We start from the raw sequence: 27,768 nt of genomic DNA, 5'->3' as shown, positions 1-27,768 counted from the left end.
ACTGTTCGATATCCCAAAAGCACGTTGGAACTCCTCGATCATCATTTTTCAATATGGTTTGTTAATCTTTCCAAATTTCATGATCTAACGAAGACGCCTATAACTCCATCCTTTGATGTCGGATTGGGTCAATTTTGGTCCTCTGAATTGTACTTTACTACTCTTTCACTCCTTACTGGAATCATCGTATTCCGAGACCATTTGGGCATCCGTAAGTGGGATCGCTGTCGTCGGCCCTCAATGTTTCCTTCATCTCCTTGTCCAATAGGAACCCTTATAACTCTCTCTTCTGAGGTCGAATTTTGACTATTTTAGGCCATTGGAATGGTAACTTGTTGAGCTTCTAAATGGGACCTGAATTGCTTTATTTAGAGACCATTCGATATCCCAAAAGCACGTTGAGACTCTTCGATCGTCATTTTTCAATATGGATTTCCAAATTTCACGATCCAACGGAGACGTCTATAACTCCATCCTTTGATGTCGGATTGGGTCAATTTTTAGTCATCTGAATGGTACTTTAGTGCTCTTTCATTCCTGACTGAAATCGTCATATTCTGAGACCATTTTGGCATCCCATTTGGGCATCCGTAAGTGGGATCATAGTCATCGGTCTTGAATTTTTCCTTCGTCTCCTTGTCCAATAGTAACCCTCATAACTCTCTCTTCAGAGGTCGAATTTAGACTATTTCTGGACATTGGAATGGTAACTTGTCAAGCTTCCAAATGGGACCAGAATTGCTTAATTTAGAGACCGTTCGATATCCCAAAAGCAGTTGGAACTCTTCAATCGTCATTTTTCAATATGGATTGTTAATCTCTCCAAATTACACGATCCAATGAAGACGCCTATAACTCCTTTGTTTCATGTCGGATTGGGTCAATTTTTGTTCATCTGAATGATACTTTAGTGCTGAACCTTCTATGGTTTGTCTATTGAACTCATCTCGTCTCATGTATCAACACGTTTTGCTTGGTGCTAAACTATGTCATGAATATTTACCATATGATAACATTCTCCTTAACTATGCCATTCATTACAACAGAGTTACTAGGGAGCCCATGTTGGAGGAATGGACCAGCACGGCTGAACTCTGTGACAGGTTACATGATCCTGTACGTCCTAGGCATTTTTCATGTTGGTAATCTTGGCTATAGTTTCATGTTTGGATTATTGCAAGTTAAGCACTAACATACAACAAGATCTGTAGGTCAGAATTGCCATGGTCGGAAAATATACTGGCCTTTCAGATTCTTACCTCTCTGTGTTGAAGGTGAATGCTTTTGTCACTCTGTATTTCCACTTTCCAAAGCATTGAGGCAATTGTTGTTCATGTCTTATTTCCATACGCAGTTGTCCATCCCATTTTACTGTAAATTACTGTCAGTGTGTTGGTTGTCCATCCCTTAAAATCAATTGTTTCCAGGTACCTGATCCAGTGGTTGTTGGAAGGTGTTAAAACATTGTTGGTTTTGTAAATATTGTAGTAGAATATTGAGGATAGGAACCCACATAAATGCATTGCATTTATATATAATCTAAGTAGTTTGCGGCCTTTTTCACTCCAAAAGAATGACAGAAGATAGTCCATTATGTTCAAGTAAGTTTCACGCTCAAAATGATTATTCTTCATCCTTGAGAATAAGTTTCAACATAGACCAAAGGAAAAGTGCATCAAGCAACTACAAGCGGAACATGATCCGTTGCTCCACAAGGTTCCAATGCCTTATTAGTTTTTAAATCCTTGTTCACATATCCCTTTCATCCCATTAGTCTCACCCCTTTCAGTACCTTATCTCGCATCAAGCCCCAACAAGCCCCAACTTGAAAACATCTACCACATAAGTGGGTTAAACCTCCTACCTAATATCGTCTGGACTCCACATCACATCCACCTCATCACACCCTCCGAAGGAATCAAATCCAACATTTTAGCATCTACCCACCCACTTGTTGAATCTATTAGGATTAGGGTGTTAAACCAACTTTTTCGCCATGAACAATTTTTCTGGGATCAACTGCAGCAGGTGCATGCATGTTTGTGCTTTGTATATAATAAGAACATATATTCAATATCTAAATTAGTCTCTTTTTCTTTGTGCGGTACAAGATGATGCAGTGCTTCAGTTTCTAATTTAGATGTGCAAGACCTTTTGCATGCTTCTATTGTTTGCCACAGGAAACTTATAGTGGAGTGGGTTCCAGCGACTGACTTAGAAAACACAACTACAAAAGAGGTTTAATGATTGTAACTTCAAGCCATCTACTTCTGTTTATCATAGTCACTTGAGTTGACACAATTTCCAACATTTTCTCTTTGCAGGCGCTCGATGTTTATATTGTTGCATGGAGGCTGTTGAGGGTGAGCATTTTTCTTTGGATTGAATTTTCTAATTTCATTCTTGTATTGATTTTCTTAGGATGTTGTACTCTTTTCTTGCCTTCATCTATCATTCACAGTTTGTTTGCTAGTCCTCTGAATAGATTTTCAGTTCAGGGTGCAGATGGCGTTTTAGTCTTGGGGGCTTTAGTAACCAAGGGGTGCAAGGGAAAATCCTAGCTGTAAAATAAGCACGAGAAAACAATAAACCATTTTTCGGCATTTGTTTAGGGATGCAAATTGTTGTGATTGAGTACTCATGTTTGTTCTTGGTCTGCAAGATGCAAACGGTACAAAGTTTGATCTAGACACAAAAAACCCATGTGTTATTTTTATGCCAAAGGTGGATTTGGGTTTTATCCCCTCTCATTCTTTAAGTCTTTTATTTCTGTTGTTTTATTGCACCTAGCAAGCTGTGTTATGTAACAGAGAATCATATCATACACAAGGTTCGAAAAATCATATGGGATGGACCATGCGTCTTGGATCGAGAAGAACATATTTCGAGATCATTGATTGCAAATCTGCAAAATTGCGAGGACCAACATATCACTTTATCAATTATATCTTGTATTTGTATCCCTCTGTATGTGCTTTGAGCTGGATAAGCATCAATGTAAGGGTGTTTTATAATCTTTTGCCAATAGGAATTATAATCTTGATGCATCAAGACATCTATAGGGTCCTGATGTGCCCAGTCAGTAGGGTACTGATTGAAACATAGAATCTAAATATTTTCTTTGCTATCTGAACATAGTGAAAATGTCGAGTCATGGGAAAGTGCTTCATTTTCCTTTCCTTTCCTTTCTTTTCTATTCTCACTATCTAGATAAGCCCAATTGTGTAGTGGGTCTTGAAGTCCTTGTCAGAAAGGTGAATATTGTCATTCCTTCTTATGGTGGTTAAATTATGTACCGCCAAACCACTCCAACATTTTGGGGGTTATAACTTTGACTCTTTTGTGGGGTAAGAATCGTGCGAATTTTGACTTATGTCAGTTATTTTAGCATAGTCACTTACAGTACAAAGATAATGAGTAATATTGTGCTAGGTTATTGAGAAAATGGTTAATCTCCCTCCAATCCTCCATATTTGAAATAAGAACATCGATCATGATAGATTACAATTCAATCTTACATTATACCATGAGAAGATTTAATTGCTTCAAATATTAAAACTTTTGACTCTTTTTGTTGGATAAGAATTGTGTCAGGTTATCTTTCAAAAAAACAAAAAAAGAAAAGAAAAAGGAATCGTGTCAAGTAACATGTTGCAAGGCATGCGTAGCTAGCTAGGTATTGTCCTTGAAGCAAGTAGGTTTTAAGATTTCCCCAAGTTACCATATGTGAAATAAGAACATCAATTAAGTTAGATTGTTTAAGATTATAAATTATGATTATTTTGTGTGAAGCTCAATACTTCTAATATGGAATGGTTTTGTATGAAGTGACAATACTTTATATGCTATATACCTTGTTTTTACTAAGAAATTGCCTAAGTGACTATCTAGTGTTGCTTGGGTATCCATGAGGCTTGATATTGGCATCAGTTAGAGGGACACAAATAAAGTCATTTGTTTTAATGGTATATGGTTGCTAGTTGTAGTGATCAAAATAAATTGAGTAATATGGATCTAGGTTATTTAGAATGAGAAAATGATTGATGGGAAAATGATTACTTTCTCCACGAACTACCATATTTAAAATAAGAACAATTGTGATAGATTTTTTAAGATTATAAATTATGATGGAATGTTTTGTATGAAGTTTAATACTTTTTTTTTATTGAACTTTCATGCCTTTGCATATCCCCCTTTGATAATAAACAACCTAGGAAAACTGACTAGGTAAGCATTTCCTTGAAGTTTGCCTTAATCTCAATTTTGATAAGGTGGGGGTACTATTTGTTTCTTTCTCTTTCTGTTGTTTTGTTTTGTTCAACCCATGATAATGTTCCACTTAAGTTTAAGTTGAGGTGCAAATTTTTCATATTTCATATTTTATCTTATTGCATACTCCTTGATTGTATTTGGTGTAGTACACTTGCCTCTGAACGACATTGGGGAAAGCTTACAAACTCTTCAGGTACAAGATCAAACCAATTTTATTATGTAGTAATTCATTTCACAGCCAAAATTGTTGTTTATCATGCCACTTTGATATTACTTTTTAACTATTGATGGATGGATGAGTGGGATGCAAGTACTCTTTTACATCTCAAGGTGAGGAAAGCATCAACACTTAGGTACTTACCAAATTATAGAAATAATTTGTTCCAGTAGTAAAATAGTTCTGAATGATGTTTAGTTACTTTTTTGTATTGTTATTGTCTTTATTCAAATTAATTCTTTTGCAGATTGTATACCACGATTTCATAAAACATTGGTGAAATTTTGATGAGTTTAGACTCATAATTATTTCATTATATGCATTATGTAATCATATCTTTTTTTGTGAATGTGCTCAAACATAAAAGGATAGAAACAATATAGGACCAAATTACCAAAAACCAATAGAGCTAGTAATAGCTACATGAGACTGGACCCACTACTATTCCTTGATAGAATTTTATGATAATAATATTTCTTTTGTGTGCTAGCCCTAGCGAAATCACTTGTAATTAGAATTTACTAAGCAGTGCACATGGTAGAATTTTGGAAAGTTCCAACGTTGCTGGACTTGTTCTTCACTGGAATCCAACGAGCGTCTAGTGAGTTGACTAGGTAAGTCAATAAGTTAAAAGGAAAACTACTCAATTCTAGGCGTATGATCGGAATAACATTACATTAAACACTCACTTGGATTGTTGATGCTAGCTAATCGACTCCGCGCTAAGACCCGACCCGGTTCAAGAGGAAGATTAGCGAGTTGACTCGAGTCAACTCAGTTGATCCTGTTTCTTCTCCTCTTTTCTTTCCTCTTTCTTCTCACTCTCTCCTTTCTACATGGTTAAGACTCAGTAAACAAATTTTCTCTAACTATCTCTCACTCGTTCTCTTTCTCTTTCATTCTGTTTTCTCTCTCTATTTGATGTGGATGGTTTTATATCACAAGAATGATTATATATGTTCAAGGCTTTTGAAAGGGTCCTTGTGTATGGAAGAATGTCGAGTCAACGTGGTGAGTTGTTTACGCATGTATGTCACCTAGTGAAGGTTTGTGACAAGATTTCTTTTACGCGAAGGAATCTTGGAGTGGTTGGGTGGTTGAATGACGGTTAAGAGGGCCAATGAATGGACAATTTCAATCCATGATTAGAGCACTTGCGTGAACAACCATTGTAAGCTTTTATTGAGGAAGACAACAACCTCCAATGATTTTTTGGATCCAAGGGGTATCTCTTCAAATAGTAGCTTGTGGATGGTTTAGATGGGTCACACGAAGCTTGTGGGGCCCGCAGATCAAAGCTTTATAAACCTTTCACTAAAGGGTTTAGGTCTCAAATGCTTTCGTAGTTTTGCCGCACTCGGCTATTGAATCGGCGTAAAACATAGACATAGTTTGTGTTTCCGATTCCTTGCATGGTAAGAAACACTAATGGGCAATTTGGATTAATTTAGAATCCAAATTTTTGAAGGAAAAGATCTCCAAGATCTTCTCCTACAAAAACGCAGTTTCTATGTTGTAGGCTAACTTGAAATCGAGTTGGGTTAAGTCGCACCCATTATGTAAGATGGGGTCCACCGTGGTGTTTTGAGATATCCACATAGTCCATCAGCTTCTACATTTTTTTGTTTGGATAGGCCTCCAAAACGGGGCAGATCTTAGGTTGCAAGTGGGCATGTCGGTGTGGTTTGGGACAAGAAATGCCTACCAGTGAAAACGTCCCTAGTGACGGCTTTTGATATAAATGGTTTGAATCATCTCCTTAGATGTGGAGTAGAGGAGAAAAGGAGAAGACGATTGATTTGACAATGTCACAAGCTTTGTCTATTTCCCTTGCATACCTCCATGGAAATTGGTGATTCACCTTAGCATTTTTTACATTGCACATGTAAAAGAGATGCAATAATTGAGTCAACATAGTCACAAGCTTCCTCCACTTCATTTATGAAAGTACATGGAAATTGTCAATCCTTGATTCATTTGATCGCGTTCTACGAATTTCTTTCGACATCAATTGGGATGTTACAGTGGATAGTGGCATGCTTAACCCCATGAAGCAAGTTAGCAGAATTAGTGGCACTAGAGTCACATTCCTCACTAGACCTGGAACTCTAGGATAGTGAACCCTTGGCTATTATTTGATAGATTGTCTATGCCTTCTAGCCACAGGTTCCCTAGGGAACAACAATTAAAATTCTATTTGAAGCTTGTCATATGGGGATAGCGCCGCCTTTTAAGAAACTTGCTAAGCAATCCATTGCTTTATAAAACCTCCCTAGTTAGAAGGGATAATGGCACTAGGAATTCATTCTGAGAACTTATTCTACTTGCCGCATTGCATGATCAACTAAAGGATTTTCTCCAAACTAATCCCCTCTTAGCTATTCTTTCCTTTGAAAATCCTTTTATTCCTTTCGAATCAAATGCTCCAAAGAGTGGTGTTGATGACAAATTTCCATAAGCGACCCAAAGTAGAAAACAACCAACCATGCAGTCTCCTCAGCACATCTGAAATAATCTATAGGATTCCAAGCTTGTACAAATTTAAGGATCAAATTCTTTGAGAAAACCGACAATTGAGCAAATGTGTAACAATGTTTTGTTGCAAAAAACATAATGCACCAATAGGGAAAGTAGATTCTGATGCCTTGGCCATGTGTAATGAAGATAAGGAACCACATGCTTTGAAAGAGTTTGTAGGTTTCAAGTTGAATGCTCTAGAAAGTGTCAATGTAACTATCGATGGTTTGATTGAAAATGCAAAACTTAGATTAGTTGGGATAACGCTTAGATGATGATTAATGATATACATACATACATATATCATCATCCTCGTCTCAATCTCATCATCATCATCAAAGCATTGTACTAATTGATTGTGATCAACCACATGAATCCCGTTATGTTATGCCGTCACATACCATATCTTCAAACTATAAGTCCATCAGTCATTTCCTAGTACATCCACCATTGTCCTTTTGAGCGTTACCTTAGCCATTTTAGAGATTTTCAACTAAAACCGACTAACTCTTTCGAACTAGTGTAATTCCTTATCTCCATTGCACATGGCCAAATCATTTAAGTCTACTTTCTTTCCTCATCCTCATTTCAACCACGTTCATCATATAAATGTGTTGTTCCTCGTCTTCTCACACATTCTTCTCAATCACTTCATCCTAGTTGGGCTTATGAAATAAGTGGCATGGAACATCCAATATTGTAGACCCAATGAAACCTTTGAGATGATTTTTTTTTATAGCTACCCATTCCAATTGTTCTTTATGATGTGGCCTTCTTGAGTTTCTATCTGGATTGATTATTAGTTCCAAGGGTCTTTAAAAATGCTATTACCATTTGTGGATGTATATAAACATCAATACAACCAAGAAGAACAGGGTTGGTTTAAGTAGGAGGTATTAAGAAATGACTTGAGAAATTATGATTTAGGAGTGTGTTAGTACTAGTTAAAGGTTTTAAACGAGCAACCGATAGTCTTAAAAGGAAATGAATGGAGCGAAGGATATTGCTTGTAAGATTTAGCACATGGTGAATAAAGTTGAAAAGTGTGCCTTTAGAATTTTATGAAATTGCCTCGAGCACCTTTCTAAGCCACTCATTGGATAAATCCGACTAGGATGAAGTGATTGAGAAAAATGTTGCTTGTATATTTAAAGCATGGCAAATAAAGTGTATGTGTCACTCTAACAATTTGTAAAATTGCCTTATGCTAATAAAACTAAAAGAGAAATTCTATATGATGGGTAAAAGACCGGTCATGACACATGGGACAAAATGTTGGACAGCTGAGGAATAACAAATTCATAAGATGAGCAAGGTTGTTAAATCAAATAAAATCACATAAGTTATAACCCTGGGTTGATCGCATAAGCAATCTCTCAAGTTGATAGTTTTTTTAATTAAAAATTGAAAAAATGGTTAATAAAAGAAAGAAGAAAAAGAAAAGTTTAAAAAAAAATCTAAAAATTGTCTAATTACTATGTATAAGAACAGTAATGATACATGGGTTAAAATTTTGGACAGTCACAAAACGACATATTCATACGACGTGCATCACAAAAGAGGAATCGAAGATAAATGTGTGGGAAGATAAGGAATGACGAAATTAGAAATGAATGCTTTAAATGAAAGTTAAGAGTAACACCAAAGATAATAAGATTGAGATGATTTGGCCACATGCAATTAAAAGTTTTAAACGAGCAAGCGATAGTCTTAAAAGGACAAATTAAGTGATCAAGAAAGATATATTACATATAAATTTATAGCTAGGTGAATGTATTAGAGTTATAGTTTTGTGAAATTTTTGTCCAAGAAGACAAGGAATGACATAACTAAAAACAAATAATTCAATGAAAGTCATGAGTAGCACTAATGAATAATAATATAGGGTAAAGTCGACCGGGATGATTTTCAAATGTAAAATCAAAAAAGAAAAGATAAAGGCCAAAAGTGCAAATAAAGGGCCTTTAGGTACATGGGTGGAGGTAGTAACAAAAGATTTAAGATTTGATAGTGTTAGTTGGTTTAAGTTGAAGGTCGTAAAAGGGCAAATAAAAGGTCTAATGGGACATGGGTGGTGGTATTAACAAAAGATTTAAGAATATATATAGTTTAACTGATAATATAGTTTAGTATTGAGTTAGTACAAGTTAAAAGTTTTAAACGAGCAAGCGATAGTCTTAAAAGGACAAGCATAGAGCGAAGGATATTGGTTGTAAGATTTAGAACATGGTGAATAAAGTGGAGATGTGTTCCTCTGGAATTTTGTTCATTTACCTCAAGTACCTTTTTAAACCACTCATCGGATAAACCCAACCAGGATGAAGTGATTGAGAAAGATGTTTCTTGTAGATTTAGTGCATAGCGAATAAAGTGTAGATGTGTGAGACGACCTACCCCACCGTTGTGATATTATCCACTTTGGGGTCTCCCCCGTACGGCTTTAAAACGCGTCACAACATTTAAGGGAGAGCCTCCACATATAGCCAGGACTTTGAATGACTACCCAAGCGATGTGGAACAAAGTTTCGTCCACAGTCACCTACAACAGTAGCTCGCCCAGGCACCCAGCCCCGCCCACATCAGGCCTGCCCACATTGGAGCAGGGACCAAGGCGTCACAATTTCCCCCCATTGGAACAGAGTCGTCCTCATCTCTGATACCAAATGAGACGACCCGCCCCACCATTGTGATATTGTCCGCTTTGGGGACTCCCCCGCACGGCTTTAAATCGTGTCACAACAGTTAAGGGAGAGCCTCCACATATAACCAGGACATTGAACAACTGCCCAAGCGATGTGGGATAAAGTTCCGTCCACAGTCACTTGCAACAATAGCTCGCCCAGCGCTTGGGGATAAAGTTCCGTCCACAGGCACCCAGCCCCGCCCACATTGGAGCAGGGACCGGGGCGTCACAATGTGGTAGTCTAAAATTTTGTAAAATTACCTAATACTAATAAAACTGAAAGAGAAATTTTATATGATAGGTAGAAGACCAGTCATGACTCATGGGTCAAATTTTTGGACAGTTGAGGAATAACAAATTCATAGGATGAGCAGTGTTGTTAAATTAAATAAAATCACATAAGCCATAACCCTGTGTTGATTACTTATGTGATCACTAAAGATGATGATTGTTTTAAAATTTTAAAATTTGAAAAAATGGTTAATAAAGGAAAAAAATCTAATTTTTTTTTGAAAAATGTCTAATTACTATTTAGAACAGTCATGTTATATGGGTTAAAAATTCTACAGTCACCAAATGACATATCATATGATGAGCATCACAAAAATGACGAACCATAGATGAATGTGTGGGAAGACAATGAATGACAATATTAGGAATGAATCCTTTAAATAAAAGTTAGGAGTGACACCAAAGGTAATAAGATTAAGATGATTTGGCCATGTGCAATGAAGATAAGGAATTAAACGGGTTTGAAGGAGTTGATTAGTTGGTTGAAGGTTAAAAAGGGTGTATGTTCTAACAGAAGATTTAAGCACTAATAGTTTAGTTGATGATACAACCTAGACGGATTGGAGGGACATAACATAATTATAAAGCTTAAATTAGTTGGGATAGTGCTTAGATGACGATAATGATATACATATATACGTCATCCTCATCCTCATTATCATCATCAAAGCATTTTATCCCAACTGATTTGGTCAACTACATGAATCCTATTATGTCACGCTACTCCGCTAAGGACCATATCTTTAGTTAAACTATCGACGTTCAAGTCATTTCTTTCTACCTCCACCCTCACATGGTAATAGTTTTTTTTTAATTTTTAAATACCCATTAAACTAAAAATTAATCCAAATGGAAACTCAAATGGACGAGACTACAGAGAACAATTGAGAGGGGAGCACAACCAAAAAAGTTAAATGTAGACAAATTAAGCGATCGAGAAAGATATTACGCATAAATTTATAGTTAGGTGAATGTAGCAGAGTTGTATACCGCTATAGTTTTGGGAAAATTTTATCCATGAAGACAAGGAATGACATAATTAAAAACAAATAATTCAATGAAAGTCATGAATAACACTAACGAATAATAACATGAGGTAAAGTCAACCAGGATGATTTTCAAATGTAAAAACAAAAAAGAAAAGAAAATAAAGGGCAAAAGTGCAAATAAAAGGCCTTTAGGTACGTGGGTGAAGGTAGTAACAAAAGATTTAAGCTTTGATAGTTTTAGTTGGTTTAAGTTGAAGGTCATAAAAGGGCAAATAAAAGGCCTAATGGGACATGGGTGGTGGTATTAACAAAAGATTTAAGAACATATATATTTTAACTGATAACATAGTTTAGTATTGAGTTAGTACAAGTTAAAAGTTTTAAACGAGCAAGTGATAGTCTTAAAAGGGCATGCATGGAGCGAAGGATATTTCTTGTAAGATTTAGAACATGGTGAATAAAGTAGAGATGTGTTCCTCTGGAATTTTGTTCATTTACCTTAAGTACCCTTTTAAACCACTCATCGAATAAACCCGACCAGGATGAAGTGATTGAGAAAGATGTTTCTTGTAGATTTAGTGCATAGCGAATAAAGTGTAGATGTGGAAGTCTGAAATTTTGTAAAATTACCTTATACTAATAAAATTGAAAGAGAAATTTTATATGATAGGTAAAAGACCAATCATGACTCATGGGTCAAATTTTTGGACAGTTGAGGAATAACAAATTCATGGGATGTGCAGTGTTGTTAAATCAAATAAAATCACATAAGCCATAACCTATGTTGATTGCTTATGCAATCACTAAATATGATGATTTTTTTAAAATAAAAATAAAATTTGAAAATATGGTTAATAAAGGGAAAAAAAATCTATAAATTTTTGAAAACTGTCTAATTACTATGTATTAGAACAATCGTGAGATATAGGTTAAAAAATTTTATAGTCACCAAACGCCATATAGTACAATGAGCATCACAAAAATGAGGAACCAGAGATGAATGTGTGAGAAGAGAATGAATGACAAAATTAGGAATGAATCCTTTAAGTAAAAGTTAGGAGTAACACCAAAAGTAATAAGATTGAGATGATTTTGGCCATGTGCAATGAAGATAAGGAACTAAACGGGTTTGAAGGAGTTGATTGGTTGGTTGAAGGTTAAAAAGGGTGTATATTCTAACAGAAGATTTAAGCACTAACAGTTTAGTTGATGATACAACCCGAATGGATTGGAGGGACATAACTTAATTATAAAGCTTAAATTAGTTGGCATAGTGCTTAGATGACGATAATGATATACATACATACGTCATCCTCATCCTCATTATCATCATCAATGCATTTTATCCCAACTAATTTGATCAACTACATGAATCCTATTATGTCACGCTACTCCGCCAATGACCATATCTTCAATTAAACTATCAGCGTTTAAATCATTTCTTTCTACCTCCACGCTCACATGGTAACAGTTTTTTTTTTTTTAAATACCCATGAAACTAAAAATTAATCCAAATGGAAACTCAAATGGACGAGACTACAGAGAACAATTGAGAGGGGGAGCACAACAAAAAAAGTTAAATGTAGACAAATTAAGCGATCGAGAAAGATATTACGTAAAATTTTTAGTTAGGTGAATGTAGTAGAGTTGTATACTGCTATAATTTTCTAAAACTTTTGTCCATGAAGACAAGGAATGACATAATTAAAAACAAATAATTCAATCAGAGTCATGAGTAACACTAATGAATAATAATATGAGGTAAAGTTGACTGGGATGATTTTCAATTGTAAAAATAAAAAAGAAAATAAAATAAAGGGCAAAAGTGCAAATAAAAGGCCTTTAGGTAGTGGGTGGGGGTAGTAACAAAATATTTAAGCTTTGATAGTGTTAGTTGGTTTAAGTTGAAGGTCGTAAAAAGGCAAATAAAAGGCCTTATGGGACATGGGTGGTGGTATTAACAAAAGATTTAAGAACATATATAGCTTAACTGATAATATAGTTTAGTATTGAGTTAATATAAGTTAAAAGTTTTAAACGAGCAAGCGATACTCTTAAAAGGACATGCATGGAGCGAATGATATTGCTTGTAAGATTTAGAACATGGTGAATAAAGTGGAGATGTGTTCCTCTAAAAATTTTTCATTTACCTCAAGTACATTTTTAAACCACTAATCGGATAAACCTGACCAGGACGAAGTGATTGAGAAAGATGTTTCTTGTAAATTTAGTGCATGGCGAATAAAGTATAGATGTGGCAGTCTGAAATTTTGTAAAATTACCTTATACTAATAAAACTGAAAGAGAAATTTTATATGATAGGTAGAAGACTGGTCATGACTCATGGGTCAAATTTTTAGATAATTGAGGAATAACAAATTCATAGGATGAGTAGTGTTGTTAAATCAAATAAAATCACATAAGCCATAACCCTGTGTTGATTGCTTATGTGATCACTAAAGATGATGATTTCTTTTAAAATTTAAAATTTGAAAAAATGGTTAATAAAGGAAAAAAAATCTATAATTTTTTGAAAAATGTTTATTTACTATGTATTAGAATAGTTGTGATATATAGGTTAAAAAATTTTACAGTCACCAAACGACATATCGTATGATGAGCATTACAAAAATGAGGAACCAGAGATGAATGTGTGGGAAGACAATGAATGACAAAATTAGGAATGAATCCTTTAAATAAAAGTTAGGAGTACTATCAAAGGTAGTAAGATTAAGATGATTTAGCCACGTGCAATGAAGATAAGGAACTAAACGGGTTTAAAGTTGTTGATTGGTTGGTTGAAGGTTAAAAAGGGTGTATGTTCTGACAGAAGATTTAAGTACTAACAGTTTAGTTGATGATACAACCTGGATGGATTGGAGGGACATAACAAAATTGTAAAGCTTAAATTAGTTGGGACAGTGCTTATATGACTATCATGATATACATATATACGTCATCCTCATCTCATTATCATCATCAAAGCATTTTATCCCAATTGATTTAGTCAACTACATGAATCCTATTATGTCACGCTACTCCGTCAAGGACCATATATTCAGTTAAACTATCGGCATTCAAGTCAATTTTTTCTATCTCCACGCTCACATGGTAATAGTTTTTTTTTTAAATCCCCATAGAATTAAAAATTAATCCAATTGGAAGCTCAAATGGACGAGACTACAGAGAACAATTGAGAGGGGGAGCACAACCAAAAAAGTTAAATGTAGACGAATTAAGCGATCGAGAAACATATTACGTATAAATTTGTAGTTAGGTGAATGTAATAAAGTTGTATACCTCTATCGTTTTGTGAAATTTTTGTCCATAAAGACAAGAAATGACATAATTAAAAATAAATAATTGAATGAAAGTCATGAGTAACACTAATGAATAATAATATGAGGAAAAGTCGACCGGGATGATTTCCAATTGTGAAAACAAAAAAGAAAATAAAATAAAGGGCAAAAGTGCAAATAAAAGGCCATTAAGTACGTGGGTGGAGGTAGTAACAGAAGAATTAAGCTTTGATAGTGTTAGTTGCTTTAAGTTGAAGGTCATAAAAGGGCAAATAAAAGGTCTAATGGGACATGGGTGGTGGTATTAACAAAAGATTTAAGAACATATATTATTTAACTGATAATACAGTTTAGTATTGAGTTAGTACAAGTTAAAAGTTTTAAACGAGCAAGCGATAGTCTTAAAAGGACAAGCATGGAGCGAAGGATATTGGTTGTAAGATTTAGAACATGGTGAATAAAGTGAAGATGTGTTCCTCTGGAATTTTGTTCATTTACTTCAAGTACCTTTTTAAACCACTCATCAGATAAACATGACCTGGGTGAAGTGATTGAGAAAGATGTTTCTTGTAGATTTAGTGCATAGTGAATAAAGTGTAGATGTGGCAGTCTGAAATTTTGTAAAATTACCATATACTAATAAAACTGAAAGAGAAATTTTATATGATAAGTAAAAGACCGGTCATGACTCATGGGTCAATTTTTTGGACAGTTGAGGAATAAAAAATTCATAGGACGAGCAGTGTTGTTAAATCAAATAAAATCACATAAGCCATAACCCTGTGTTGATTGTTTATGCGATCACTAAAAATGACGCTTTCTTTTAAAATTAAAATTTGAAAATATGGTTAATAAAGGAAAAAAAATTAAATTTTTTTAAAAACTATCTAATTACCATGTATTAGAACAGTTGTGATATATGGGTTAAAATATTTTACAGTCACTAAACGAAATATTGTACGATGAGCATCACAAAAATGAGGAACTACATATGAATGTGTGGGAAGACAATGAATGACAAAATTAGGAATGAATCTTTTAAATAAAATTTAGGAGTAACACCAAAGGTAATAAGAGTGAGATAATTTGGCCACATGCAATGAAGATAAGGAACTTAACGGGTTTGAAGGAGTTGATTGGTTGGTTGAAGGTTAAAAAGGGTGTATGTTCTAACAGAAGATTTAAGCACTAATAGTTTAGTTGATGATACAACCTGGATGGATTGGAGGGATATAACATAATTGTAAAGCTTAAATTAGTTGGGATAGTGCTTAGATGACGATGATGATATACATACATACGTCATCCTCATTCTCATTATCATCATCAAAGCATGTTATCCCAACTGATTTGGTCAACTACATGAATCCTATTATGTCACGCTACTCCGCCAAGGACCATATCTTCAGTTAAACTATCGACGTTCAAGTCTTTTCTTTCTACCTCAACGCTCACATGGTAATAGTTTTTTTTTAAATATCTATAGAACTAAAAATTAATCCAAATGGAAACTCAAATGTATGAGACTTCATAGAACAATTGAGAAGGGGAGCACAACCAAAAATGTTAAATGTAGAGAAATTAAGCGATCAAGAAAGATATTACGTATAAATTTATAGTTAGGTGAATGTAGTAGAATTGTATACCTCTATAGTTTTGTGAAATTTTTGTCCATGAAGGCAACGAATGACATAATTAAAAACAAATAATTTAATGAAAGTCATGAGTAACACTAATGAATAATAATGAGGTAAAGTCGATCGGGATGATTTTTAAATGTAAAAACATAAAAGAAAAGAAAATAAAGGGCAAAAGTACAAATAAAAGGCCTTTAGATACGTCAGTGGAGGTAGTAACAAAATATTTAAGCTTTTATAGAGTGTGTTGGTTTAAGTTAAAGGTCGTAAAAGAGCAAATAAAAGGCCTAATGGGACATGGGTGGTGGTATTAACAAAAGATTTAAGAACATATTTAGTTTAACTGATAATACAGTTTAGTATTGAGTTAGTACAAGGTAAAAGTTTTAAACGAGCAAGCGATAGTCTTAAAAGGACATGCATGGAGCGAAGGATATTACTTGTAAGATTTAGAACATGGTGAATAAAGTGGAGATGTGTTCCTCTGAAATTTCATTCATTTACCTGAAGTACCTTTTTAAACCACTCATCAGATAAACCTGACTAGGATGAAGTGATTGAGAAAGATATTTCTTGTAGATTTAGTGCATAGCGAATAAAGTGTAGATGTGGCAGTCTGAAATTTTGTAAAATTACCTTATAGTAATAAAACTGAAGGAGAAATTTTATATGATACGTAAAAGACCGGTCATGATTCATGGGTCAAATTTTTGGATAGTTGAGGAATAACAAATTCATAGGATGAGCAGTGTTGTTAAATCAAATAAAATCACATAAGACATAACCTGTGTTGATTGCTTATGCGATCACTAAAGATGATGATTTTTTTAATAAAAATAAAATTTGAAAATATGGTTAATAAAGGTAAAAAAATTTAAAACTGTCTAATTACTATGTATTAAAACAATCGTGAGATATGGGTTAAAAAAATTTACAGTCACCAAACGACATATCATACGATGAGTTTCACGGAAATGAGGAACCAGAGATGAATGTATGGGAAAACAATGAATGACAAAATTAGGAATGAATCCTTTAAATAAAAGTTAGGAGTAACACCAAAGGTAATAATATTGAGATGATTTAGCCACGTGCAATGAAGATAAGTAACTAAACCGGTTTGAAGGAGTTGATTGGTTGGTTGAAGGTTAAAAAGTGTGTATCTTCTAATTGAAGATTTAAGCACTAACAGTTTAATTGATGATACAACCTGGATGGATTGGAGGGACATAACATAATTGTAAAGCTTAAATTAGTTGGCATAGTGCTTAGATGACGATGATAATATGCATACATACGTCATCCTCATCCTCATTATCATCATCAAAGCATTTTATCCCAACTGATTTGGTCAACTACATGAATCATATTATGTCACACTACTCCACCAAGGACCATATCTTTAGTTAAACTATTGGCGTTCAAGTCATTTCTTTCTACCTCTACGCTCACATGGTAATAGTTTTCTTTTATTTTTTTAAATACTCATATAACTAAAAATTAATCCAAATGGAAACTCAAATGGACAAGACTACAGAGAACAATTGAGAGGGGGATCACAATGAAAAAAGTTAAATGTAGAAAAATTAAGTGATCGAGAAAGATATTACGTATAAATTTATAGTTAGGTGAATGTAGTAGAGTTGTATACCTCTTTAGTTTTGTGAAATTTTTATCCATGAAGACAAGGAATGACAAAATTAAAAACAAATAATTGAATGAAAGTCATGAGTAACACTAATGAATAATAATATGAGGTAAAGTCAACCGGGATGATTTTTAAATGTAAAAATAAAAAAGAAAATAAAATAAAGGGCAAAAGTGCAAATTAAAGGCCTTTAGGTACGTGGGCGGAGGTAGTAACAAAAGATTTAAGCTTTGATAGTGTTAGTTGGTTTTAGTTGAAGATCGTAAAAGGGAAAATAAAATGTCTAATGGGATATGGATGGGGGTATTAACAAAATATTTAAGAACATATATAGTTTAACTGATAATATAGTTTAGTATTAAGTTAGTACAAGTTAAAAGTTTTAAATGAGCAAGCGATAGTCTGAAAAGGACATGCATTGAGCGAATGATATTGCTTGTAAGATTTAGAACATAGTGAATAAACTGGAGATGTATTCTTCTGGAATTTTGTTCAATTACCTCAAGTACCTTTTTAAACCACCCATCGGATAAACCCGACCAGGATGAAGTGATTGAGAAAGATGTTTCTTTTAGATTTAGTGCATAGCAAGTAAAGTGTAGATGTGGCAGTCTAAAATTTTGTAAAATTACCTTATACTAATAAAACTGAAAGAGAAATTTTATATGATAGGTGAAGACCGGTCATGACTCATTGGTCAAATTTTTAGATAGTAGAGGAATAACAAATTCATAGGATAATCAGTGTTGTTAAATCAAATAAAATCACATAGGCCATAACCCTATGTTGATTGCTTATGCGATCACTAAAGATGATTATTTAAAAAAAAAATTGAAAAAATGGTTAATAAAGGAAAAAAAATCTAGATTTTTTTAAAAACTGTCTAATTACTATGTATTAGAATAGTCGTGATATATGGGTTAAAAAATTTTACCGTCACCAAACAACATATCGGACGATGAGCATCACAAAAATGTGGAACCAGAGATGAATGTGTGGGAAGACAATGAATGACAAAATTAGGAATGAATACTTTAAATAAAAGTTACGAATAACACCAAAGGTAATAAGATTGAGATAATTTGACCACGTGTAATGAAGATAAGGATCTAAATAGGTTTGATACATACGTCATCCTGATCCTCATTATCATCATCTAAGCATTTTATCCTAACTGATTTGGTTAACTACATGAATCTTATTATGTCACGCTACTCCGCCAAGGACCATATCTTCAATTAAACTATCGGCACTCAAGTCATTTCTTTCTACCTCCACGCTCACATGGTAAAAGTTTTTTTTTTTAAATACCCATAGAACTAAAAATTAATCCAAATGGAAACTCAAATGGACGAGACTACAGAGAACAATTGAGAGGGAGAGCACAAGAAAAAAAGTTAAATGTAATTGAATTAAGCAATCGAGAAAGATATTATGTATAAATTTGTAGTTAGGTGAATGTAGTAGAGTTGTACACATCTATAGTTCTGTGAAATTTTTGTCCATGAAGACAAAGAATGACATAATTAAAAACAAATAATTCAATGAAAGTCATGAGTAACACTAATGAATAATAATATGAGGTAAAGTCGACCGGGATGATTTTCAAATGTAAAAACAAAACAAAAAAGAAAATAAAGGGCAAAAGTGCAAATAAAAGTCCTTTAGGTACGTGGATGGAGGTAGTAACAAAAGTTTTAAGCTTTGATAGTGTTAATTTGTTTAAGTTGAAGGTCATAAAAGGGAAAATAAAAGGCCTAATGGGACATGGGTGGTGGTATTAACAAAAGATTTAAGAACATATTTAGTTTAACTGATAATACAGTTTAGTATTGAGTTAGTACAAGTTAAAAGTTTTAAACGAGTAAGCAATAATCTTAAAAGGACATGCATGGAGCGAAGGATATTACTTGTAAGATTTAGAACATGGTGAATAGAGTGGAGATGTGTTCCTCTGGAATTTTGTTCATTTACCTCAAGTACCCTTTTAAACCACTCATCGGATAAACCCGACCAGGATGAAGTGATTGAGAAAGATGTTTCTTATAGATTTAGTGCATAGCGAATAAAGTGTGGATGTGGTAGTCTGAAATTTTGTAAAATTACCTTATACTAATAAAACTGAAAGAGAAATTTTACATGATAGGTAGAAGACCGGTCATGACTCATGGGTCAAATTTTTGGACAGTTGAGGAATAACAAACTCATAGGATGAGCAGTGTTGTTAAATCAAATAAAATCACATAAGTCATAACCCTGTGTTGATTGCTTATGCGATCACTAAAGATGATGATTTCTTTTAAAAATTAAAATTAGAAAAAATGGTTAATAAAAGAAAAAAATCTAATTTTTTAAAAAAACTGTCTAATTACTATGTATTAGAACAGTCGTGATAATGAGGAACCAAAGATGAATGTGTGGGAAGACAATGAATGACCAAATTAGGAATGAATCCTTTAAATAAAAGTTAGGAGTAACATCAAAGGTAATAATATTGGGATGATTTGGCCACGTGCAATGAAGATAAGGAACTAAACAGGTTTGAAAGAGTTGATTGGTTGGTTGAAGGTTAAAAAGGGTGTATCTTCTAATAGAAGATTTAAGCATTAACAGTTTAGTTGATGATACAACCTGGATGGATTAGAGGGACATAACATAATTATAAAGCTTAAATTAGCTGGCATAGTGCTTAGATGACGATAATGATATACATACATACGTCATCCTCATCCTCATTATCATCATCAAAGCATATTATCCCAACTGATTTGGTCAACTACATGAATCCTATTATGTCACGCTACTCCGCCAAGGACTATATCTTCAGTTAAACTATCGGCGTTCAAGTCATTTCTTTCTACCTCCATGCTCACATGGTAATAGTTTTCTTCCATTTTTTTAAATTCCCATAGAACTAAAAATTAATCCAAATGAAAACTCAAATGGACGAGACTATAGAGAACAATTGAGACGGGGAGCACAACTAAAAAAGTTAAATGTAGACAAATTAAGCGATAAAGAAAGATATTACGTATAAATTTCTAGTTAGGTGAATGTAGTAGAGTTGTATACCTCTATAGTTTTATGAAATTTGTGTCCATGAAGACAAGGAATGACAAAATTAAAAACAAATATTATAATGAAAGTCATGAGTAACACTAATGAACAATAATATGAGGTAAAGTCGACTGAGATGATTTTCAAATGTAAAAAACAGAAAACAAAAGAAAATAAAGGGCAAAAGTTTAAATAAAAGGCCTTTATGTACGTGGGTGGAGCTAGTAATAAAAGATTTAAGCTTTGACAGTGTTAGTTGGTTTAAGTTGAAGGTCGTAAAAGGGCAAATAAAGGGTCTAATGGGACATGGGTGGTGGTTTTAACAAAAGATTTAAGAATATATATAGTTTAACTGATAATACAGTTTAGTATTGAGTTAGTACAAGTAAAAAGTTTTAAACGAGCAAGCGATAGTCTTAAAAGGACATGTATGGAGCGAAGGATATTGCTTATAAGATTTAGAACATGGTGAATAAAGTGGAGATGTGTTCCTCTGGAATTTTGTTCATTTACCTCAATTACCTTTTTAAACTACTCATCGGATAAACCCAACCAAGGTGAAGTGATTGAAAAAGATGTTTCTTGTAGATTTAGTGCATAGCAAATAAAGTGTAGATGTGGCAGTTTGGAATTTTTTAAAATTACCTTATACTAATAAAACTGAAAGATAAATTTTATATGATAGGTAGAAGACTGGTCATGACTCATGGGTCAAATTTTTGGATAGTTGAGGAATAACAAATTCGTAGGATGAGCAGTATTGTTAAATCAAATAAAATCACATGAGCCATAACCCTATGTTGATTGCTTATGCGATCACTAAAGATGATGATTTTTTTTAAAAAAATAACATTTGAAAATATGGTTAATAAAGGTAAAAAAATCTAAATTTGTTTGAAAACTGTCTAATCACTATGTATTAGAACAGTCATGATATATGGGTTAAAAAATTTTACAGTCATCAAATGACTTATCCATATAATGAGCATTACAAAAATGAGGAACCAGAGATGAATGTGTTGGAAGACACGATGAATGACAAAATTAGGAATGAATCCTTTAAATAAAAGTTAGGAATAACACCAAAGGTAATAATATTGAGATGATTTGGCCATGATTTGGCCTTGTGCAATGAAGATAAGGAACTGAACGGGTTTGAAGGAGTTGATTGGTTCGTTGAAGGTTAAAAAGGGTGTATCTTCTAATAGAAGATTTAATCACCAACAGTTTAGTTGATGATATAACCTGGATGGATTGGAGGGACATAACATAATTGTAAAGCTTAAATTAGTTCGCATAGTGCTTAGATGACGATGATGATATACATACATACGTCATCCTCATCCTCATTATCATCATCAAAGAATTTTATCCCAACTGATTTGGTCAACTACATGAATCCTATTATGTCACGCTACTCTGCCAAGGACCATATCTTCAGTTAAACTATCAACGTTCAAGTCATTTCTTTCTACCTCCACGCTCACATGGTAATAGTTTTTTTTTCATTTTTTTAAATTCCCATAGAACTAAAAATTAATCCAAATAGAAACTCAAATGGACGAGACTACAGAAAATAATTGAGAGGAGGAGCACAACCAAATAAGTTAAATGTAAACAAATTAAGCAATCGAGAAAGATATTATGTATAAATTTGTAGTTAGGTGAATGTAGTAAAGTTGTATACCTCTTTAGTTTTGTGAAATTTTTGTCCATGAAGACCAGGAATGACAAAATTAAAAACAAATAATTTAATGAAAGTTATGAGTAACACTAATGGATAATAATATAAGGTAAAGTCGACCGGGTTGATTTTTAAATTTAAAAACAGAAAAGAAAAGAAAATAAAGGGCAAAAGTGCAAATAAAAGGCCTTTAGGTACGTGGGTGGAGGTAGTAACAAAAGATTTAAGCTTTGATAGTGTTAGTTGGTTTAAGTTGAAGGTCGTAAAAGGGCAAATAAAAGGCCTAATGGGACATGGGTGGTGGTATTAACAAAAGATTTAAGAACATATATAGTTTAATTGATAATACGGTTTAATATTGAGTTAGTACAAGTTAAAAGTTTTAAACGAGCAAGTGATAGTCTTAAAAGGACATGCATGGAGCGAAGGATATTGCTTGTAAGATTTGGAACATGGTGAATAAAGTGGAGATGTATTTGTCACTCCCCAGACTCGGTAACCGGACTCACAAGGAACCCGATAGCCAGTTCTGGCCGCAAAAGCCTCCGTAGTACCCCATTCTCGACTCTTGAGGTAGGTTCCGATCCTGAGATCCTACAAGGAGGATTTTCATAACAATATAATCATTTCCAATACGAGCATACCCAAGATTACAACAAGTATATCTAAGAATAACAAAGGAACACATCATAAAATTCACTATGAATTTGAACTTTTACAAATATCCATAAGGTCCAAAAGGACATACATAAAATAATAGGAGGAGAGGAAATGATAGTCTGCAACACTGGGTCCTCAAGTTCAGCGCTACTCCAAGCTCTACCACTACGACGCCTGCCTAGGATCTCCTGCACGCATCAATCATGCATAAGCTTTTAGAAGCTTAGAGGGTGGTGAAAGTGTGTGATAATGGTGCGCAGAAGAATAGAAGGAGTTACAAGAAGAGGAACATACTTAATGACAATATCACTAGCCTTGACAAGGCTTATCATGAATATGATGCAATGAGTACTGAGCGCCATACCAAGGCAATGCATGAAGGGGCTTATGGAGCCAATGTTAATGCGATGCAAAGTAATGCCAGTGCTCATATCCAATCCACATATCAAGTACATTTCCAATCATAAGGAAATCACCGGGGTCCATTACACTACTGGATGACTGCCGCTCTACAGACCCCGCACAGTCAAACAAGCGTAAGAGACCTCACTACCCACATGTGGACAGTCAATCACCAATGGGGCTCGACGATAGCAGACCCATTTCACGAGCTGATCAGACTTAGCCTAATAATGCCCTCCCTCACAGGTGGATAAGATCACATCCCTACTTAACCAACTACAAGACAGTGGGAGTCGCGGCCTAACGGTATAAGGCTCTCGTACGCTCATAATTCCACTCGGTCACAGCATTGGGGCAGTCCCTTGGTACCATGGAAGTTTTGAGAATTTTACCCACGGGCATCCTATGCACCCGGTATGTTCAAGTAATATTTTCGATGTCCACACATACGGCCATCCATGAACATCCCTATGGAGGTAGAGCCCTAATGAAGTAAGGGCGGTATCATCATAAATGTGATGCCAATGCATGAGTCACACATACAGATCATGCACAAGCTTCGGGCACTCAACGTGCACAAGGGGAGAAACTTCATCCCTTTATGACCACCATACAATGCAATCAATTCACACAAATGATGCGTATGGGTCACAACGATGTAAGTGTGCTACTTGTAGAATGTATGTATTCCTCCTTCCCAAGGAGAGACAATGACAAGATATATATAAACAGGTACTCTAAGGAGAAATGAAGTTCTCTTAGTGGGGGCCCAACAGTTTGGAAAGACCCACAAGATAAGAGAGTCCTAAGGCCTCAGAAAGGAAACAGGCCTAACAAGGTCCAAGGTGGGCCTTCAACCACCTATAAGGGCCTTATGGGCCTACCTTAGGGCCACCAAGGAGGACATCTAACCTCAACTGGGTCCCAAAAGGTCGCCTGCTACATATGTAAAGTAAGGTCTAAGGCCCAAGCAATGCGTGGCTTAATGGGCTATACATAAAGCCCAACCATAGGCAATATAGTGGGCCATCAAGTAAGGTTTGGGCCCAACCATAAAGATCATAAATTCATATATTGTGGTGGGCTTCATGGGCAGCCCAGTAGTTCATCCTCATGGGCAAATTTCATATTTTACACAAGTGAGTTGGGCCCCACTTTTTGGCCCAAGTACAGGGTCAACTTAGTGGGCAGTCAAGGGCCCAACTACTTACATATTATAGCCCTTAAATCCATCATAATAGACAGGAGAGTATAGGCCCAAGATCAATGGACCTATCTAAAAGGATTTAGTTCACAAAGCCTAAGGAACTAGTCTTTCAATCACATGCAACATTCCATTAAAACTTAACTTGGGTGGGCCTCATATGAGCCCTAATTACACTCAATAATACTAAAAAAATGGTAAGATAACTGATTTAAATCCTTCTCAAATGTAGTGGGTCATACTGCCCCAAAATAAACATTTATAGGCAACAATTATTGGGCTCATTGCCAAATTCTAGCCCACCCATTTTCTGGGTTAGTTGGATTCCAACAACAAAAATTATTTTATAGTATATAAAATTTCTGATGGCCCACATACATAACAATGGGTCCCACCAAATGAGAGGGGAACATACAACTCATATATCAAGTGAGCCATGCCGTTGGAGTGCAAGCCCAGCAACAGCCCAAGACAGGAATGCCTCATGTATAGGCAGCCCTATAGGCCCGGGTATTTAACCTAAAACCTCATCCAAATGGGCCCTAATTGGAAACCACCAAAAGGGAAGATGATCGAGTCCCCTAAGGACCCCACATGGATGAATGATGGGATATACAACACATCTAGGTGGGCCCACAAAGCAGGCTAGACGCCCCAGCCTAGGTGTCCCTGCCTGATGGGCCACTCCAGGCCGCACTGCGGGCAGTACAAGGGCCCGATGGCTCTGAAATTTTTCAGGGTGATACTTCCTTAGATGGGTCACACCTTTACAAAATTTCATGATTTTTGAATATTCATAAGTATTTTAATTTATTTACAGAAAACAGTCTATCCAAAAATTCGGATCATCCTGTACGTCCCAACGTGGTGGGCTAGTCCGGCCCTTGCCACGGCATGCATAGGGATCCATTGGCCCAAAAACATTTAGGTGAGTCCCACCATGGGTGGGACACCTTCTTGTAAATTTTAATATTTTTTTGATACTCAAAAGTGTTTTAATAAATTTTAGAATTACAATCTATCCAGGGTGAAATATTGCTGGAAATATAACTGTCTTAAATTTGGGCCATCCAAATGGGTGGGTTCTGAGCCTCCAAAATTCCTAAAATTTAGACCCAAGGTCCCTCATCAAGCCTAAAACAAGATGGGACCCAGAAATATGGCCCAACTTCTAAGAAAATATTTTTAAAATTTTATTTTTATGGGATTATGCTGCTGGACTGCACAGCAGAAATTTCTAGCAATCCACTATGTTGGCCGAACCTTTTGGATGCCCAAATGGGGTCCATTGGCCCTAAAATTTTGCAAGTAGGTCCTACCATGGGTGAGACACCTTTTTGCAAAATTTTAAAATTTTTGAGACGGTAAAAGTATTTTATTTAACTCATGCAATTTATGGATAGCAAAGTATATTGTTACCTAGGACAGCCCATAAATAGAAGTCCAGCAAGAAAAATCCTCATATAATCAAGGTGGAGCCACCTAAATGGGCCTCACACATCCGGAACATGCTCCCAACCTATCCGTACCTTGCATGTACAAGTGGACAGCAAGATGTGTCTCCATATGTCTAACATATGGGACATAGGAGCGTCCCATCAAGTGTGGACAGTTGGATGTGCCTTGCACATCAGGTGGGCCACCATGATCAACAACATTAGATAGAAAAAGAGGGAGAAGGAGAATACAAAAGAGATATTGGTCATTCAAGATGAATTTCACCACTATAAATCCCCTATGCACAAATAGAGAATCAACCATACAATACTCATCTTATAAATCATGCATGCATGGACCTTTATAATAAAAATCTGAGGTGGGGATGCCATCCCCACCATAAAACAAAGGTCTAGATGACCATAGAATGGCTGAGATTATGAAATGCATTATGATGGGGTCCATAGAGAATGGCCCCATCATGGAGTGACACATGCATGAAGGATGGCCAATGACCTCACCAAAGGTTTAAATGGGCCCCCCACCATGGATTGGTAGGTCTCACATGTCCCAAGCATGAAGAAATAAAAGAAATAAGAGAGAAATAGGAGATCAGCAATTGTAGGAGCACCCACCTTAAGATCACTCCTTCCTTCTTCAAGGACTAACTCCAAAGCTTCAAGAGAAGGCCTCTAATGGTGGTAATGAGGATTAGAAGGTGGGATTGGGAGAGAGAACAGGGAGAAGTTGCTGGAAAATGGGGAAGATAGTAGACGTCCCACCTTGCAAGAGAGGAAAATGAGAGAAATGAACGAGGAGAGAGAGGGAGGGAGAGTTGTAGAGGGGTAATCATGAGCTCTCTTGCCTTGGGTAGGAAAACTCATCATGGTAAGTAGGGTGATATAAACAAAGTTGTAGACTTATAGGTTTGGGTGGTGTTCATAATAGGTGGTGTTTATTTTATGAAATTTGTAGTGTGTGTAGGTGGTGTGCATGGGAACTTGTGCCATGGGAGGTCCATATGCTTTTGTACAAAAAGTTAGCCACATGATGAAATACTTATAACTTTTGATCTATAAGTCGGATGAACGCACAAGACACGTCGTTAGAACCGCAATAACGATACGAACGAGATGGCATAGGTCTAGGGTCGATCCAAGTTAGGTATACATAACCAAACTCAAGGATGATTACAAACACAATCTAAGGGCTGCGGGTCACCGGAATTTGACCGGAAGGACCATGGGACCAAAATGAACGAGATGCATACACACACACACACATGCACACATGGGAACTAGGGTCGGGTCTCACAGTGTTCCTCTGAAATTTTGTTCATTTACCTCAAGTACTTTTTTAAACCACTCATCAGATAAACCAGACCAGGATGAAGTGATTGAGAAAGATGTTTCTTGTAGATTTAGTGCATAGCGAATAAAGTGTAGATGTGGCAGTCTGAAATTACCTTATACTAATAAAACTGAAAGAGAAATTTTATATGATAGGTGAAGACAGGTTATGACTCATTGCTCAAATTTTTGGACAGTTGAGGAATAATAAATTCATAGGATGATCAGTGTTGTTAAATCAAATAAAATCACATAAGCCATAACCCTATGTTGATTGCTTATGCGATCACTAAAGATGATGATTTTAAAATAAAATAAAAAAATTTGAAAAATGGGTAATAAAGGAAAAAAATCTAAATTTTTTTGAAAACTGTCTAATTACTATGTATTCGAATAGTCGTGATATATGGGTTAAAAATTTT

At 35.1% G+C, this 27,768-nt stretch overlaps 1 protein-coding gene and 1 long non-coding RNA gene across 3 annotated transcripts; both read left to right on the top strand.

The window, feature by feature from the left end:
- Positions 1-920: 920 nt before the first annotated feature.
- On the top strand, positions 921-2,910 carry LOC131255396 (uncharacterized). 2 transcript variants are annotated; one of them, XR_009175999.1, is made up of 3 exons: positions 921-1,116; positions 1,212-2,363; positions 2,499-2,910. XR_009175999.1 is itself a non-coding variant. In XM_058256097.1 (3 exons), the coding sequence occupies exons 1-3, from the start codon at positions 925-927 to the stop codon at positions 2,559-2,561; spliced, it is 318 nt and encodes a 105-aa protein (XP_058112080.1). In that variant the 5' UTR covers positions 921-924; the 3' UTR covers positions 2,562-2,910. The 2 variants fall into 2 exon arrangements, 1 of the variants encoding a protein (XP_058112080.1); XM_058256097.1 differs by having other exon boundaries at positions 1,212-1,274.
- A 13-nt stretch (positions 2,911-2,923) lies between these two features.
- On the top strand, positions 2,924-5,604 carry LOC131255399 (uncharacterized). Its single transcript, XR_009176002.1, has 2 exons — positions 2,924-3,972; positions 4,034-5,604. It is a non-coding gene; the product is annotated as an uncharacterized LOC131255399 (long non-coding RNA).
- Positions 5,605-27,768: the final 22,164 nt, after the last annotated feature.

The sequence above is a fragment of the Magnolia sinica genome, chromosome 9 (assembly GCF_029962835.1).
Source record: "Magnolia sinica isolate HGM2019 chromosome 9, MsV1, whole genome shotgun sequence".
In the NCBI taxonomy this organism is placed as follows: Eukaryota; Viridiplantae; Streptophyta; class Magnoliopsida; order Magnoliales; family Magnoliaceae; genus Magnolia; species Magnolia sinica.
This window is presented reverse-complemented; position numbering and strand designations above follow the sequence as displayed.